Source organism: Bicyclus anynana, chromosome 3 (genome assembly GCF_947172395.1).
Source record: "Bicyclus anynana chromosome 3, ilBicAnyn1.1, whole genome shotgun sequence".
Lineage (NCBI taxonomy): Eukaryota > Metazoa > Arthropoda > Insecta > Lepidoptera > Nymphalidae > Bicyclus > Bicyclus anynana.
Genome location: NC_069085.1, coordinates 3,657,059 through 3,674,960, shown reverse-complemented (window position 1 = coordinate 3,674,960; position 17,902 = coordinate 3,657,059). Strand labels below are relative to the sequence as shown.

The window sequence follows — 17,902 nt, the reverse complement described above, 5'->3', positions numbered from 1 at the left end:
TAAGTTATTTTTTATTTTTTACAAGTTAGCCCTTGACTGCAATCTCATCTGATGGCAAGTGATGGCGCAATCTAAGATAGAAGCGGGCTAACTTGTTGGGAGTAGGATGAACATCCTCACCCCTTTTGGTTGTAAGTATGGTAGTCAATTATGAAGTTTTGACTGTGGTGGCTTAGAAAGGACCATGGTTCTGAAAGGTGGGTCAAAATCCAGAACCTCAACCATCCAAATATAAAGCGTATTTGTAAAGAGACGAATATCTTTGCATTCCATGGATAAAACGTGCGGGTGCCGGGTCCATCGCGTGGTAGAGAGACAATATCCGAGCAGAGCCGTGGATTTGTAATTAATGGGAGTAGAGTTTTTGTTTTTTTTTATTCTTTACAAGTTAGCCCTTGACTACAATCTTACCTGACGGTAAGTGATGATGCAGTCTAAGATAGAAGCGGGCTAACTTGTTAGGAGGAGGAAGAAAATCCACACCCCTTTCGGTTTCTACACGACATCGTACCGGGACACTAAATCGCTTGGCGGTACGTCTGTGCCGGTAGGGTGGTAACTAGCAACGGCCGAAGTCTTCCACCAGCCAGACCTGGACCGATTAAGAAAATCTCAATCTGCTCAACCGGGGAACCAAGGACCTCCGTTTTGTAAATCCACCCCGCATACTACTGCGCCACGAAGGCCGTCAAAGAGTTTAGGAATTCATTCATAATCTATTAACACTCTCCTTCTACGCTCGTGTTGTTCTCCCTGCCTAAATTAGGCGTTGTAATATGGACCTTGTTGCAGTTCTAGAGACATTTGTTTAAATTATTTTTATACATTGAATCGTTTTAACATAGAGAGCGGAGACTCACAATTAGTACATATTGATCTGATTGATTACAAACTTGAACTCAGGAATTCGTGGTTTGAAGCATAATAATAGTACTTACAAAGAAAAATTATATTTTGTCGTGGCAACCCTAGCCCGTTAGGTACTGTGATGATCTCCATCTCTCCAGCCAGCATTCAAAAGACTTAAGTACTCCCTTTGCTACTACTATATTCGGGACCGTTTCATCTTACCTGGAACAAAAGAAAGTAAGTTAATGAACTTGTATTTATTCATTCATTTATAAATATACACAAATATTTTTATTCGAACGCCTGACCATACGCGGTAACCATAAGTGTAAATATATTTATCCGGGATAGAACGTTTATCAACATTTAATTTTTTTTTAACTTTTATAACATTTTAAAAAATATTTTTTGATTGAATACAGAATGACGTGTCGTGACGTATCAAAACAGAATCGGTATCATACTTAGGTGTAGTTTTTATGTGTAGTCGAATGAGTAATTTGTCGATTCTCCTTAAAATCTCCTATTTATATTCCCTCGCATATCTAAACTTAACTGTCGAACAAAGGTTATGATTCACAAAATTTATCAGGACAACTTAATTAACAAAACAAACTGTAACCAAAATAAGACCATAGAATGGCACAGAATGACCTTGAGTGAAGTCACGCACTTGTGAACGTTGTGTGTAGGGTTTAGGCCTTTGACTGTTAACAAACACTCCCCTTTTCCACTCAAGTCACTCTCCCCGCCTATCCCAAGTAATCCATAAAGAATGACACAACAAGAGATGTGGACGGCTCGAACGTCACGAGCACACAAGTGCTTGAAAAATCTTTTTCATTTTAATATAGATACTGGTATTCTCATATAAAATAACATGTACTTAGAAACAAAAATATGATGTTCACGCTTAGAACTTAGACCGCTTCCATCTTAGACTGCATAATCACTTACCATCAGGTGAGATTGTAGTCAAGGGCTAACTTGTAAAGAATAAAAAAAAAACAACTGTATGAAAACAGATTGTGATGTATGATCTCATAAAAATATAGATGTCATGAAGTTTATAAAAGTATTCGATTACCATGAATGGTGTTTATTATAAACAATAGTAGTGTTTGGAAACACGGACTCGCTTGGCTTTATATATAGAACAACGGGCATTCGTTTAGTTCGCCCAGTCGCAGAATGAATTTTAATTAGGATTATAATTTTATCATTTAGAAATTGTAAATGTGACTAATTTTTAGTGACTAACAACGTCTTGGAATTATAAGTAAGTGTTTTATAAAATAGTAAAAAAGGTAAAAAAAATATTCACCGTGTTCTGCGTTATAAACGGATTGTTTTAGTAACTTTAGTTGATGTAAATCTATGTGTCATTTTCAATTCAGTAATAGGTATTTATTTTAATTTATATTTATTAATAATGTGTTACCTTTTGCTTATAAATTCAATTCAACACGGTTCTGTACAAGGATATCGCCAGCCTGTAGCCTATATTACAAACTTTCACGATGAGTACTGTTTACCAACAAAGAAATTAGAAATGAAGGTAGAAAACGCATGCTATTTCATAACTTTTTTATTTTAAATTATGTATGGTCTGTTTATAAAGTGTTATATAAAATACATTAACCATATCTAATTGTTCTAAGCTTATAAATCAAATTTTATTCCATTAATAGAACATGATGATTATAATTATTATTAGGTGTGAAATGACTAGTGATTTATACCCTCATTTTTAATTTATTTGTTGGTAGACAGTACTCATCAAGAAAGACTCATCAAGAAAGGCTTTAGGATAGTCACAAGTTGATCATATTATGAACATTTAGAAAAATATCAATTGAAGGTAGGTAGACGATAAATGCAGCACTATTACCTCCTACACCACGCAGCTTTAGCAAGTGTTTTATGTTCTTAGATCTTAGCACTGAAAGCCCACTGAATGGCTTAAGGATTTTGGTTGCTTTGAACTTGGCTATATTCTTTGAAAATGTATGGGGGAGCTGACGCTCACTGCCCTACCTTGGCGTGGTTGTTTAGATAGTAACTCTGTTTCAGTTATGTGGCAGTTTTTATTTCCTCTTATACTAACTACTGTTGACGCACGATACGAGAATGTAAACGTGAAGCAGGACTGGTGGGAGACGGCGGTGTTCTACCAGATCTACCCTCGCTCTTTCATGGACAGTGACGGAGATGGAATTGGGGACATCAATGGTAAGTATTTTTATCTTAGAGACGTGATAGCCCATTGGATATGACCTCTGCCTTCGATTTGAAGGGCGTAGGTTCGAATCCGTTTAGGGGCACGCATCTCTAACTTTTCAGTTATGTGCATTTTAAGATATTAAATATTACGTGTCTTAAACGGTGAAGGAAAAATATCGTGAGGAAACCTGCGTCAACATTTGGCCAGCGTGGTGGATCAAGGCCTAACCCCTCTCATTCTGAGTTACAAAAGTATGGGTTGGGATTCTTAATTATGAGCTTACAAAGAGTGACGAATATCTTAGCATTCCATGGATTCACCCTGCATGTGCCGGGTCCATCGCGTGGTAGAGAGAAAAACTCCGAGCAGAGTCCCGAACTTGTGACTACAAGATGTAGGGTTAAAGAATTTCTTGAGTATCGATCAATACTCCCCTCCTACACTCGTGTTTTTCTCCCTGCCTAGCCAAATTTGGTAAGATCCTATTAAAGCAGCTTTGGATCATCATCATCATCATCATCATCATTGTCAGCCGATGGACGTCCACTGCTGGACATAGGCCTCTTGCATGGACTTCCAAACAAAACGATCTCGAGCCGCCAGCATCCAGCGGCTCCCTGCAACCCGCTTGATGTCTTCGGTCCACCTAGTGGGGGGTCGACCAACACTGCGCTTTCCGGTGCGGGGTCGCCATTCCAGCACCTTGGGACCCCAACGTCCATCGGCTCTTCGAACTATGTGGCCTGCCCACTGCCATTTCAGCTTCGCGACTCGCTGAGCTATGTCAGTGACTTTAGTAAACTTTTGGTAAACTCAGCTTTGGATACCCGTTCTAATATAGAACTTGATGCATTTCTAGAGAGGCCAAGTTCTTTAAGCTAGTTATAGAGATATTTTACATTAATCCTCTCGCTCCTACTTCTACGGCGTACAGACTAACTACATAGTCAGACTACTACATAGACTTCAGACTAACTACATAGAAAATAAATAAATAAAGCCGTATTTCTTTTTAAAAGTTCTAAGGTTTACACACCATCGTATTTTACGTAATTTACGTTTGAGTGAAAAATTATATAAAGAAAAGGTGCGGTTAGAGGAAAACACTCAATTTTTGGTAACGACCTTCGTAAATTGGCTCCGGTCCTTTGGAGAGAGTACGAGACTTGGGTCATGGTTTACTACCTTAATAACTTACCCGTCTAGGGCGAGAGGTTAATGAGATTAAGTGCTATTAAAGCTGTTTAGTAACTGTACAGTTATTGTTTTTGATATATTAGTGTACAATCGTGATGTCACTTGAATAAAGGTGCAATCTAAAAGCTTTTTACACTGTGTTTACTTATGTAGTGGTAGAGCTTTTTTGAAAAGCTAGTCTAAGAAATTACTACAGTCATACTTATTTTTGCTGCTAAAAAGAATTGCTGTATTTCAGTCTGAAGAGCATGTTTACCAGTGTAATTACAGGTACATGAGGACTATGCCTCAAAATCAAAATCAAGATCAAAGTCAAAAGGTTGATCGACACATAGCATTACTTTGTGGTACGCTATTCCAGTCAGTGTCATTGCATGTCACTGCCGCTTTGGTCCAATAGTTAGCCTACCAGGCTTCGAACTTCGAATTCTTTGATGATGATAAAAATACTTATGGAAATATCTACTAATATCTAGTTAATAGAACGTTCATTCTGCCTATCAACTGTTTATTGTCAAACGCTTGTCTGTACGTCTTACCATTATACATCCAAACATACTTTCAAAAGTATTCAAACTGTACCTTAACTATTGACGATTTTAGGTATCACATCAAGATTAGAATATCTAAAAGAGCTAACTATAGACGCTATATGGTTATTACCCATTTTCAAGTCTCCGATGCACGATTTCGGATACGACGTAACAGATTATTATACCATTGACCCTGAATACGGCACAGCGGAGGATTTCGAACATCTTCTGAAGAAGGCTAATGAGCTGAGTAAGTCTTTTATGTACTAAATAGCGCACTCCCTGTGGTTTCATCCGCGTAGTTCTCGTTCCTGTGGGAATACGAGGATAAAATATACTCACTGATAACGTAGGGTTTAGATTTTGGTGGTGTTACACCCTCGTGCCTCAGGCATTCAAAATTCAAAATTCATTTATTTCAAGTAGGCTCAGTTTACAAGCACTTTTGACACGTCAGTTGACTATTTGTAAAGATTCTACCACCGGTTCGGAAGGCAGGTTCTGCTGAGAAGATACCGGCAAGAAACTCAACAGTTGCTCTTTTGAAAAAGTCATACAGTATTACAATTTACATTTGATAACAATTAAATTACAATTTCTTATAGTTTTATTTCCTGTGTGAAGGTGGAAGCTGATCCAATGGCCTCCATGCACCTTTGTCGTTAAGGAACTCATCAATAGTGTAGTAACCTTGACTAAGTAAATGTTTTTTAACACATTGCTTAAAGTTGTGCATTGGCAAGTCCATCACAGTCTTGGGGATCTTGTTATAGAAGAGTACACCCAAACCCACAAAAGATTTTTTAACTCTTTGGAGACGATATGCAGAAATAACTAACTTATGCCCGTGTCTAGTAAGACGTGGGTTTAGATCTCCTTTTCGTTTGTACAAATTAATATTTTGTCTCACATAAACTATACTGTTATATATATACTGACAGGCTACTGTTAAAATGCCTATTTCTTTAAACTTTTGACGAAGGGACTCGCGTGATTTTAGTTGATATATTGCTCGAATTGCTCTTTTTTGAAGTACAAATATAGAATGTATATCAGCAGCCTTGCCCCACAACAAAATACCGTAAGACATTACGCTGTGAAAGTACGCAAAATAAACAAGTCTAGCTGTATCAACATCAGTAAACTGTCTTATTTTTCTCACTGCAAAAGCAGCTGAGCTGAGTTTACCTGACAGTTTTTCTATATGAGCACCCCACTGAAGTTTAGAATCCAAGGTCACTCCCAGGAAAACTGTGGAATTCTCTATTTCTAGTGTTTCACCATTGATCATTATAGACTTATCTAATTTTATAACATTTGGTAATGAAAACTCAATACATTTAGTTTTCTTTGCATTTAAAAGTAAGTTGTTAACAGTGAACCAATGCGACACATGCGATATGGCACGGTTTACATCGTCGGAATTATCTTTACTTCTGTCACTCTTAAAAATTAGGGATGTGTCGTCAGCAAACAGTACTATCTCACAGATGCCGCTAACATGGTGTGGTAAATCGTTTATGTACACTAGGAATAGAAAAGGACCCAGAATTGAACCCTGTGGGACGCCCATTGTGTTAGAAAAACCGCGAGACTTTGAATCATTTATGCATACCTTTTGTGTTCTATCACTAAGATAAGAGGCGATGAGATCGAGTGCAACACTTTTTATGCCATAGTGGCTTAACTTAAGTAAAAGAATGTTATGGTCAACACAATCGAATGCTTTGGACAAATCACAAAATACACCAATAGCATTCTTAGCATTTTCCCATGCATCATATATATGTTTTAAAAGTTTAGCACCTGCATCAGTTGTACTGCGACCTTTAGTAAAACCATACTGTTCAGGGTGAAATAAATTATTTAAATTAAAATGACTTAAAAGTTGATTTAAAATGATTTTTTCAAAAACCTTACTAAGTGTTGGCAGCATTGTATTCCCAGTCACACGTCAACTCAATATTCGTGGCAACCTTTCGAAAAACACTATTTCATTTGAAACTTCAAAGGTCTCTAGCGATATTAACATTTCTCATATTATGCAGATAAAAAAAAAATATATACTTAGACGATTGAGGGTCTGGATTCTTAAAATCTGCTACCTCCCAAAGCCACCACGGTCCAAACTCCATACTTGGCTTCCGTGCTTGCTTATGACAGGAGCATGAGCTGACAAACTATCAGCTTTTATAAAATGACGAAGGTCTGGGGTTCACGGGCTCTCCGTCTATTATACAGGCTGTCCTATAAAAATTAACATATTATGTTAGCCGAAATTTTGTTTTTTGTACAAAATACAAAAATCCTTCAGTGCAGTTTAGTCATACCATGTGCTGAAAAATTTCTTATGCGTTGATTTTATACTTGGTAATTATTTACATATATTGCGTTATTTTAGTAGGCCTTGGTATCGCTATCACCCTGTAGAGTATGTCGTACTATTTACGGGACACCCTGTATAAATATTCCATTCTAAGCTTGAAATTATTTATCTCTTCAACAGATATAAAAGTAGTGTTGGACTTCGTGCCGAATCACACCAGCAACGAGAGCGAGTGGTTCATAAAGTCACTGCACAGAGACGAGTATTATAGTGACTGGTACATCTGGGAAAATGGATACTTAGACTCTAAAGGATATAGACGACCACCTAATAATTGGGTGAGACTAATTTATACTTAAATACTTCTTTGGAGGTGGCTTTTATCTCTAGAAGCGATTTCTTTATGTCAAAGCTTTGATCGCGAATAGTTACCCCACCAGCTAAAACAGTAAACCTCGGCCTTATTTCGATGGATTTTTCATGATAAAAGTAGATAACGATTTATTTTTCTGTAACACAATATTGTTAGATAAATTTGGATGGAACTGAATCGAAATTTTGACAAAAAAAATCTTGTTATTTTATAACTACTCATCCACTAGTACACAAATAATTTTTTATATTATAAAACTCGTAAAATCATACAAATTAAAAATATAAACAATTTATAATAAATAAAGCACAGTGTATATAACGTAAGTAAATATTATGCGGCCGTAGATCTGTGGATTTGTAAATTTTTTAAACAGACACAAAAAACTAAATATTCGTTTACAATCCTGTTTAAATATAGGAAACGCTGGGCAAATACGATGATGCAAACTTTACAGAGCATCTCGTTCGTGACACGACTGTCATAACGCTCAGTACAAGAGAGGAAACGGAAATTATCTCTCCTACGCGATAATGGAAAGCGTAGTAATCTCCACTGTGACCTATAAAGCAGCTGTAAATAGACCATTTATAGGCAAAACTTGTCATTAGAATACAGAATTAGAATTCTATATTTAAACTAGCAGACGCCCGCGACTTCGTCCGCGTCGAATTCAGTTTTTTACAAATCCCGCGGGAACCATGGATTTTTCCGGGATGAAAAGTAGCCTATGTGTTAATCCAGAGCAAAATCTATTTCCATTCCAAATTTTAGCCAAATCGCTTTAGTAGCAGAGAAACAAACATACTTACACACTTACATACAAACTTTCGCCTTTATAATATTAGTGTGATAGTGTGATGTGATACCAAGGTGTATTTAGATATAGATTACAACTTAATTAAGATTTAACGTCAGAGGTATGGGTAACTCTACCAAGTAAGCCCACTAACATGTCACGGATGAGCACAAGTCATCCTTGAAGGGCATTGGCCGTATTAGCCGTATCAATGATACGGGCCCCCAGACTACAGTGGCCCCTTACGTCTGAAAGTACCAGAAAATTAAAATTTGAATTTTCAAATATTGAATTGTTTTATTTTCATTGTTTACTTCAATGTAACACTCAAATCCTCGAGTGTTACATTGAACCCAGAGTTTCACACTCGAACCCAAAAAAAATATCGCGTATTGAATTAGTTGTTGTCTCGTATATTACAACGGTTATAATAAGTGCTTTATGTTGTGTGGCCCCTCTCAACTAATTTTGATACAGGGTTCCTCAAAGGCACGCTACGCTAATGTCCCTTCTCTATATGTGTTGTTCCTAACCAGCCAAACCTGGCTGGCTTATAACGGTCCATGATATCTTATCATGGACCGTTATAACAATATAATTTGATTGTGCTCTTTTCTAAAATGCTAATAACGGTTCTACGAAATATTACTGAGCAAAATTTCATTATTCATTTTAAACCAAGGTGTCTTCTTCATCCATCAGACCGAGCGAGTAAATCCTTGTTAGCTTAATTCCATTTAAATTTCAGATAAGTGTCTTCAGAAAAAGTGCATGGCATTACGTCCCAAATCGCGATCAATATTATTTGCATCAGTTCGGAATTTCTCAGCCTGATTTGAATTTTAGAAATCCAGTAGTTGTTGAAGAATTAAAGGTAAGGAGTTATATTCTATACTAATATTTATTTTACGCTTTGTTTGTAAAATGAAAAGAATAATTTAAAAAAAAATGGGACCACCTTGGAAGTAAACCCTACAAAACAAAAAAAGAATTTTCAAAATCGGTCCATAATTGACGGAATTATCGCTGGACATACATAAAAAAAAACATACATACAGCCGAACGTAGAACCTCCTCCTTTTTGGTTAAATAAGATCCGCACTACTCCCCAGCCAGGTTTCCAATACTGTATTAGGTTAGGATAGGAGAGGTACAGAATAAGTTTTTAAATACTATACGAATACCTATAAATGTCCACCAGCTCTTGGACCATGAGGTCAGCTAGGCTATTCTGTAACGATATTCTTATAACTCGGAAGTGCGAGTTTTTAATTCACCTCTATTTTTCTCTATTTAAAACGATACTATAGAATGAGAAAGATGCAGTGAATTTGAAACTCGCACTTATATATAGTTATACAAAACATCGTAACTGAATAGCCCTCCTGCGTAGCGTCGCCTATCTGTAGCCTTCTAGATGTCTGGTTAACGGCGAGGCTATACGCTTACAAATCTTTTCCGAGTTATGACAATGTGTGCTATAACCTTAAAACCTATATTTATTTTTCTTCGGGATAACATGAGAAATCACGTTGGATGATGATTTCTTTATCCCCAAATCCCCAATCGTACAAGCTCTCGTGTAATGAAAATAAATTATTTTCTAGAGTATAATAAAATACTGGCTCGAGAAAGGAGTAGCGGGCATGAGAATAAATGCAGTAAATCATTTCGTCGAAATTGACAAGGATTTGTTTGGAGGAAGGTATCCTGATGAACCGAAGACTGGAAGGCCAGGGTACGGACCTGATGACTACGAGTACCTGGATCACGTTTACACTAAGGACTTGGAGGAGACATACGATCTAATGTCACAGTTCCGCGATGTATTTGACGCTATTAGTCTTCGGGATAACTTGACAAGGTGAGATTATGGCTGGTGAGAGACTTCGGCCGTGGCTAGTTATCACCCTACCGGCAAGACGTACCGCCAAGCGATTTAGCGTTCCGGTTCGATGTTGTGTAGAAACCGTAAGGGATGTGGATATCTTCCTCATAACATGTTAGCCCGTTTCCATCTTAAATTGCATCATCACTTACCATCAGGTGTAATTGTAGTCAAGGGCTAAAGGACAAAGAACCTATGACACGACATTTATGATTAAATTCAATTAAATTAGCTAGCGTGTATTATTATCAGAACACGTGTGCAAAATTTCATCCGAATCGAAGACCGGGAAGTGGGTCAAATTTAAGATTCCAAGATTTTCTTACATACATAGTTACAAGTGTCTTTATTTAATTTTTTTAACATACTTTAAAGGTGGGCGAGTCCGACTTTCACTTGTCTTTTTATATTTTATTTTTAACCGACTTCAAAAAAATGAGGAGGTTTTAAATTCTACGCGTATGTTTTTTCATGTTTGTTTCTTCATGACTTCGTCACTTATCAACGAATTTTTTGGTCCTATTTAATTTTCACGACAATCGGTTCAGTTATTTTGTGTTTAAGTCTATGTAACTGAAATAAGTCAACGAAATTGCCCATACTGATGCGTTTACAGCCACTATGCTAGGACACACTAAAAAGCTATACCATAGCTAGCGTATATAGGCTCTTAAAGTTTATTTTGTTGTTTGGCACCGTCTTTAAACCGATTAATAGAAAGCACATAGTAGGTACGATGTTATGCTTTAATGAGTTATCTTTGAAGTCGGATATTTTGTTTTGTTAAAAAGATTTTATTTACATCAACGCGTGCCTAATAAATAAATTGTCCCAGGGTAATGATGACAGATGCGTCAACGGGTATCAAAAACGCGGTGAAGTACTACGGAGAGGGTATCCACTACGGAGCGCACATCCCATTCAATTTCGCACTCATAGAGGACTTGACGAAGGAGCTGGATGCCAGAGACATGAAATATGCGATCGATCGCTGGTTGACCTACAAACCGCTACGGAAGCCGGCGAATTGGGTGGTAATGAACTTGTATCCCCTTTTTTAGACAAGCATATCGAAACGAGAGGTAATGAATTTAATAGACTACGAGTATTACGTAGAATAATTGTAAGTATTGTTTCCAGTAGTTAATTGTGTAAATACAGATGTCGATTTGATTCGTGAGGTGTCAGACAAAATGGGATGATGACAGTTTTTTAAGTTGTATATAAATTAAGAGTGTGCTAATAGTAAAGCAATTTTGTAAAAATAACAGGGTATCTGCGATCATTACTTTCGGAGCTACAGGAATTTAAAGGGTCAGACTTGCGGCGCTGCCGCGGATCCCTGAAAAACGCTCCATACAAAATGGTACTAACTAATGACGTCGTAGGTATATAATGATCGTTACATTTGTATTGGCGTTTAAACATATTACTATAACAAAGATATTTGTTATTTGTGCGTTTATGTTTATTATTCAGATATTAAAAAATGTCACATTTAATGTAAAAAAGCTAAAACTGTATGAATTTTCATCTAATTACAATAAAAGTTTTTGAATAGATTTTAAAATTGTATAATCTTATTTATTTTGCAAATATCCAGACAATCTTTGCTTTTTATGTATAAATTAGTTAACATTGACCTTATTTACCCGAATGTATCATAATCAAAAAAATCAATATATTTAAACCTAGTCATCATCCCACGTAAGAGTGTCCTAATATCATTACTTTCGGAGCCACAGGGATTTAAAGAGATATATTTAGGGTGCTGCCACGGATCGCTAAATACGCTTTATACAAAATAGCGCGAAGGAATGACGTCCTTGATTTGTGACATTTTTATTTATTGATTAGCCTTACGCGTATTTGGCCGAATGTCTCGTAAAAATCAATATATGCAAACCTAGTCATCATCCCCATTATTATAGAATTCTTAGAGCGTCCTGAGCTGATATTCATGGAGTGACTCTTGAAAAAGATTTAGGTACCTACGTGATTTGTCAAGGTTTTGTCAAGATCCAGTCGGGTCTGGGGTAATAAATACTAAGGTTTTCTTTCTTACAAGAAATCTTTATAAATAAAAATTGATCTCCGAAATGTACGTGACCGCATAACTTTCGAACGACTGCACCGATTTGGATGATTTTTAGTTTTATGTATTCGTCATTGTTAGGACAAGGTTTGGGGAATATAAAAATTAAAAAAAGTCTAACAATAACACTTTCTATACTCCCATACAAAAGATTCGTAATAATACTTAAAAGAGGGGTAGGGTTGGGTTGGGTAGAGTACGGGTACGGTCGGGTAGGGTAGGGATAGAGTTTTGGGTAGGAGTAAAGTATATTACATGTATGTACTGATGATTTCAGACGGGCACCAACGATATAGGCAGAGTAGCATCCCGCTTTCGACCCGAGCTAGTGGACGCATTCAACATGCTCGTCCTACTGTTGCCTGGAATCGCTATCACTTACATGGTAGGTAAGAGGAAAGATAATGTTATAATTTCACAATTTTAGGGTTCCCTATCTTAATTCAAATAAACAGTATCACCTCGTTATCCGTCTGTCTAGACCCTTTAACTCGCTAACGCTTTAACCTCATTCGCGCGAGATTTCTAAAAAGCGATACTTTTGTATCGTTCTTAATTTAATTCATGGTGCAACAATCATTGTGTTTAAAAAACGCTCAATAAATAATCGTCGTGTTTTAAAAACGCCGTCGTGTAGACTTGGTTATGTATTTGTTGTATTTGAATGTTTTTTTAATGTCCGTTAAAAATAACTCTCGTGCGAATGAGAGCTTAGAGTTACGAGTTGAAATTATATCTGGTCCACAGTCCCTTGTAACTTTGAAAAAAAATCACATTTCTAAGTTAACGTATAGAAGATAAGCGTGCAAAAAACATACTTACAGTTTGACAGGTGCTTTCCTTTGACCTACAATTGTGAAATTTGCCAAGTTTAATAGGGAAAAATCTAATGTAATACATTTGTGATTAATTAAATCATTCCTCTTTTAAAGTACATCAATCATTATGTGCGTAAAAATTTGTACGGAACCCCCAGTTGGTGACCGACCAATCTGGTTTTTATAAGTTGTGGTAACTGTAAATAAAAATTTCGCCCAGTCCAATTCCACAGGTACAATAAAATTAACATTTTAAAAATAGGTATGAAAGTGCTCGATAATTTGTCGCATTTATTCCGAGTGCGTAAACTTATTTCCATTACAAAGGGCGAAGAAATAGGTATGGTAAATGGGTTCGTGCCGTGGACCGAGACGAAGGACCAGCTCGCCTGCAATACGGATGACCCGGTCAACTTTATAGACGTGTCCCGCGACCCGGTGCGGACGCCCTTCCAGTGGAATAACGGAAAGAACGCAGGTAATGAGATTGAACCGTGTATACGTACCATTATACTGTGTCAGCACTAACCCTGTCGGTCTTTTCACTAACTTACTATAATTACTAACTTACTATTATCACTAACTTACTATTATTAACAAAAAACTATTATTGTAAAAACGAAAAAAAAGACTGCTTGAACTGAAAAGAGAAAAACAAGTAGGTATCACAATATCTTTTAATTTTTGACGACCTCCGTGGCGCAGTGGAATGGATTTACATGACGGAGGTCCTGGGTTCGATCCCCGGCTGGGCCGATTGAGATTTTCTTAATTGGTCCAGGTTTGGTGAAAGGCTTCGGCCGTGGCTAGTTACAACTCTACCGGCAAAAACGACCGCCAAGCGATTTAGAGTTCCGGTACGATTTGACGGCCTCCGTGGCGCAGTGGTATGCGCGATGGATTTACAAAACGGAGGACCTGGGTTCGATCCCCGGCTGGGCCGATTGAGATTTTCTTAATTGGTCCAGGTCTGGCTGGTGAGAGGCTTCGGCCGTGGCTAGTTACCACCCTACCGACAAAGATGTATCGCCAAGCGATTTAGCGTTCCGGTACGATGTCGTGTAGATACCGAAAAAGGGGTGTGAATTTTCATCCTCCTCCTAACAAGTTAGCCCGCTTCCATCTTAGACTGCATCATCACTTACCATCAGGTGATATTGTGGTCAAGGGCTAACTTGTAAAGAGTAAAAAAAAAATACTGTGACATCACTAACTCTGTCGGTCTATTCGCTAACTTACTATAATTAATTACTAACTTACTATTATTATTAACATAAAATCAATAACAACCGCATTTTTTGTATTCTGTAAAAATTAGTTAACGAAGATCACAATGTCAATTACTCAATGATATCCACGAAGGGTTGTCAGTATCCACCGCATGACATTTTTTACCTAATCAATTTAGCATTAAATAAATCACAGAAAATAGAAAACACTAAAACTAACGTTTTATTAATTAATTCCGTGAAATAAATAGAAGTAAATACGAAACGACAGAATTACAGATTACTAACAATATCAGCTAGTTGTCGTAATATTCGTGCTTATTCACTTAAGTAATGTGTTTTGTGTTTTATTATCTAGAATTTTTTATTTGAATGTATTTAAAGTATTTTGATTAGTTGGTTAGTTTGTAATTATAACTGACTGTGACGTCACCCGGGTCTCAGCTGAAAATCAGCGCTGGGCATTGCTTTCCTGCGATGAACGGCTAATGCTGAGCTGTAAACCCTTTCTGTTTGGTGTCACAGACAGTCATATAATATCTAAGATAGGATGTACTGTTTGTGACACTAAAAAGTGAATAAACTTATTTTCTTTCTTTCTGTCTTTCTAATGCGGTGATGATATTCACACTACATACTCTCCAAAACATAAACTTAGACGAAGAAAAGGACAATGTGTAGGTATAAGTAGTTATATTTTCAATGAATAAAATTTATTATTTAAACTAAACAGGGCACAGGCCTGTTAGATGTAGGTTGGGGCAACTCCGTAGCACTACCGATATAATTTTAACTTATCTTAATACCTACAGGTTTCTCAGCAGCAGAGAAGTCGTGGCTTCCGGTAGCAGAAGGTTACGAACATATCAACGTGGCGAGTCAGCGGTCTGCTGTACGATCTCATTACCAAGTCTACCGAACGTTGATGGGTCTTCGCTTGAGACCGGCGTTCAGACTCGGCCGGTATGAGTCTTTGGCGCTTAATAATGAAGTCTTTGCGTTTAAAAGGTGAGTTTTATATTTGTCATCATTATCATAAATTAATAATCATCCTTTGGCCAGTCAGCGGTTGGCAGAGCGATCTCATTATCAAGTCTACCGAACGCTGATGCGTCTACGCTTGAGACCGGCGTTCAGACTCGGCCGGTACGAGTCTTTGGCGCTTAATAATGAAGTCTTTGCATTTAAAAGGTGAGGTTTATATTTGTCACCATTATCATAAATTAATAATCATCTTTTGGCCAGTCAACGGTTAGCAGAACGATCTCATTATCAAGTCTACCGAACGTTGATGCGTCTTCGCTTGAGACCGGCGTTCAGACTCGGCCGGTACGAGTCTTTGGCGCTTAATAATGAAGTCTTTGCGTTTAAAAGGTAAGTTTTATATTTGTAACAATTATCATTAATTAATAATCATCCTTTGGCCAGTCAGCGGTTAGCAGAGCGATCTCATTATCAAGTGTACCGAACGTTGATGGGTCTTCGCTTGAGACTCGGCCGGTATGAGTCTTTGGCGCTTAAAACAGTTAGTAACAACTTTTAAGGAGGGTAGTTTAAGGAGGTTTTAGTTGGGAGGGTAGTGTATCAAAAGCTGTTACTAACCAGATATTTTTTTTTACTGTTGATTAATTAATAGTTAAACAACTTAACAGCCACAATTTCCTAGAAATTGCGTGGTACATTGTTTCGTTAAGACGCTCAGAATTTTTCATTTCCTGGTAACTCAGTTAGTTACCAGAATCCATAACTGTTGTTGAACAAAATGTTCTAGGCATCCCTGACTAATATCATATCAAATATCATATATCAAAGAAAGATATCAAAAGAAAGAGCTAAGATAAAATATACAAATCATTAAACTAAAGGCCAAAAAATAATCTGGTAACTACTTTTAGTAGGGTCAGTATAAATTAAGCCGTGAAACTTATTTTATAACTCATTTTAATTTTTGTGAGTGGAATTCTAAATAAAAAATACTTTATTAAGTAAATGGGAATATTTGAACGAATTTTTTATCCAACCAGTTATTGCCTTGAAATGTAGAATGCCAATTAACATTATGATCGAGTTATTGTTCAAACAATGGAGCAAACAATTGTGCAAATATAAACCATTATTTGTGAAGAGTCTCGAAAGAGTAGATCTTTTAAATACAGAATCTTTGCTGAAGAAAGACTTGAAACTTACCTACCAATTGTTGAATCAAGTAGTAATAATTATTATTATTTGTCATTTTTCTTAGTTTGTGAACGATTCAATTATATTTGAGAGTGCGGAATTTACTTTAAAGTGGTCGGGAATCAATAAACGTGAATTAAATCGATTGAACGGAATGATTTGAATAATATTCATAGGTTAATTGCGAGTAATATTATCAGGTTATTCATTCATTCCTTAGGTTAGGAGATAAAATCCCCAGTCTTAAATGCTTAAGGATATTGACTGTCTGTAACCTTTACTTTTTGACGGGACAACGTCTTATAAATTGGTTTGCCGGGTGACACTTCAAGAAACTGCGTTACGCTCCGCTCACGTTATGCGCTCACAATGAGAGCGAGTGAATAAAATTTTGTTAATATGAAATTCAGTGCGTGATTCTTTGTATAAATTAATGTTTTAAATATAATTCTTTGTATAAATAAATGTTTTAAATTGTTACTATTATTTCATCCTTCTTCCTACTATACGAATGAATATTCACATTAAAATTATTTTACCACTTAAAGTCGTTGTCACGTAAATCTTTCGCCCGTATACCGACTTTACAGGCTACCAATTTTTTTAATAAAAACAATTTATAAAAAGAATCGATTTTTCTTCTTTTTTTCTTTCATTTTTCATGCGCTAATAACACATCTAACATTATTTAATATCATTGGATATAATCATATTGTTACAGATGGTACAACGACGACGCCTATGTAGTAGTTATGAACGTCGGTAGAACCTATCAAGTTGTCAATCTAACTGCCTTTGATCTTATATTTGGACAGTTAGAGGTCGAGGCTAGCAGCGTGCTTTCTACTAGGACTTTCAGGTAAAAAATCCTTAACCATTTGCTGCCCGCGATATTTTATCGAAAAGCCCGTCTGCGTTGAAGAAGCCGACAGTCAGAGAATGCGGTTTTAATCTACCGTTGTGAGCCATTTAAAAAATCTCTTTATGTTCCTCTATCACGCGGAGCATGATACTGTGCTCGCCTATTGCCCTTAGTGATAGTTATATTTTTTTACATGTCACGTATGGGATACGGGCGACCGGTCGTCCATTTAGGAGTCAAAAGATGGAAAAAAAATTCAGAACTAGTGAGTGTTCCAATGTTTCCCCTTTTTCATCCGCGTAGTTCCCCTTCTCGTGGAAATAAAATATAGTGTTGCTCGATGATCATGTAGAATTTTTAAATGTTAATTTATTTTTGCAGTGACAATGTGCATGCGAATTATTTGGACATTGGCGCGGACGAGGCTCTAGTATTGAGGATGCAAGTGTAAAATATTATCAATCAAAAAATATATTTTGTTATTAAAAATAAAAATATTTTTTAATTATTAATTACTTTTCTTTTTTCATA

General features: G+C 36.6%; 2 protein-coding genes across 7 annotated transcripts in view; one reads left to right on the top strand and one right to left on the bottom strand.

Moving 5' to 3' along the window:
• The window catches only part of LOC112045488 (dual specificity calcium/calmodulin-dependent 3',5'-cyclic nucleotide phosphodiesterase 1), a 201,681-nt gene that overhangs the window by 107,991 nt on the left and 75,788 nt on the right, over positions 1-17,902 (bottom strand). The gene's annotated exons all lie outside the window — the stretch shown is intronic.
• LOC112045489 (maltase 2-like) lies at positions 3,030-17,822 on the top strand. The gene is made up of 11 exons (XM_052891281.1): positions 3,030-3,081; positions 4,874-5,053; positions 7,310-7,467; positions 9,050-9,175; positions 9,909-10,165; positions 11,025-11,223; positions 12,562-12,669; positions 13,430-13,580; positions 15,144-15,339; positions 17,231-17,368; positions 17,753-17,822. Exons 1-11 carry the CDS (start codon positions 3,045-3,047, stop codon positions 17,820-17,822), a joined length of 1,620 nt encoding a protein of 539 aa, XP_052747241.1. The 5' UTR covers positions 3,030-3,044.

Coding starts and splice junctions, on each gene's coding strand:
- LOC112045489 (XM_052891281.1), top strand. CDS start 3,045: ATGGACAGTGACGGAGATGGAATTGGGGACATCAATG. Junction 13,581..15,143: donor GAATAACGGAAAGAACGCAG/GTAATGAGATTG, acceptor TAATACCTACAG/GTTTCTCAGCAGCAGAGAAG. Junction 17,369..17,752: donor CTTTCTACTAGGACTTTCAG/GTAAAAAATCCT, acceptor TTATTTTTGCAG/TGACAATGTGCATGCGAATT.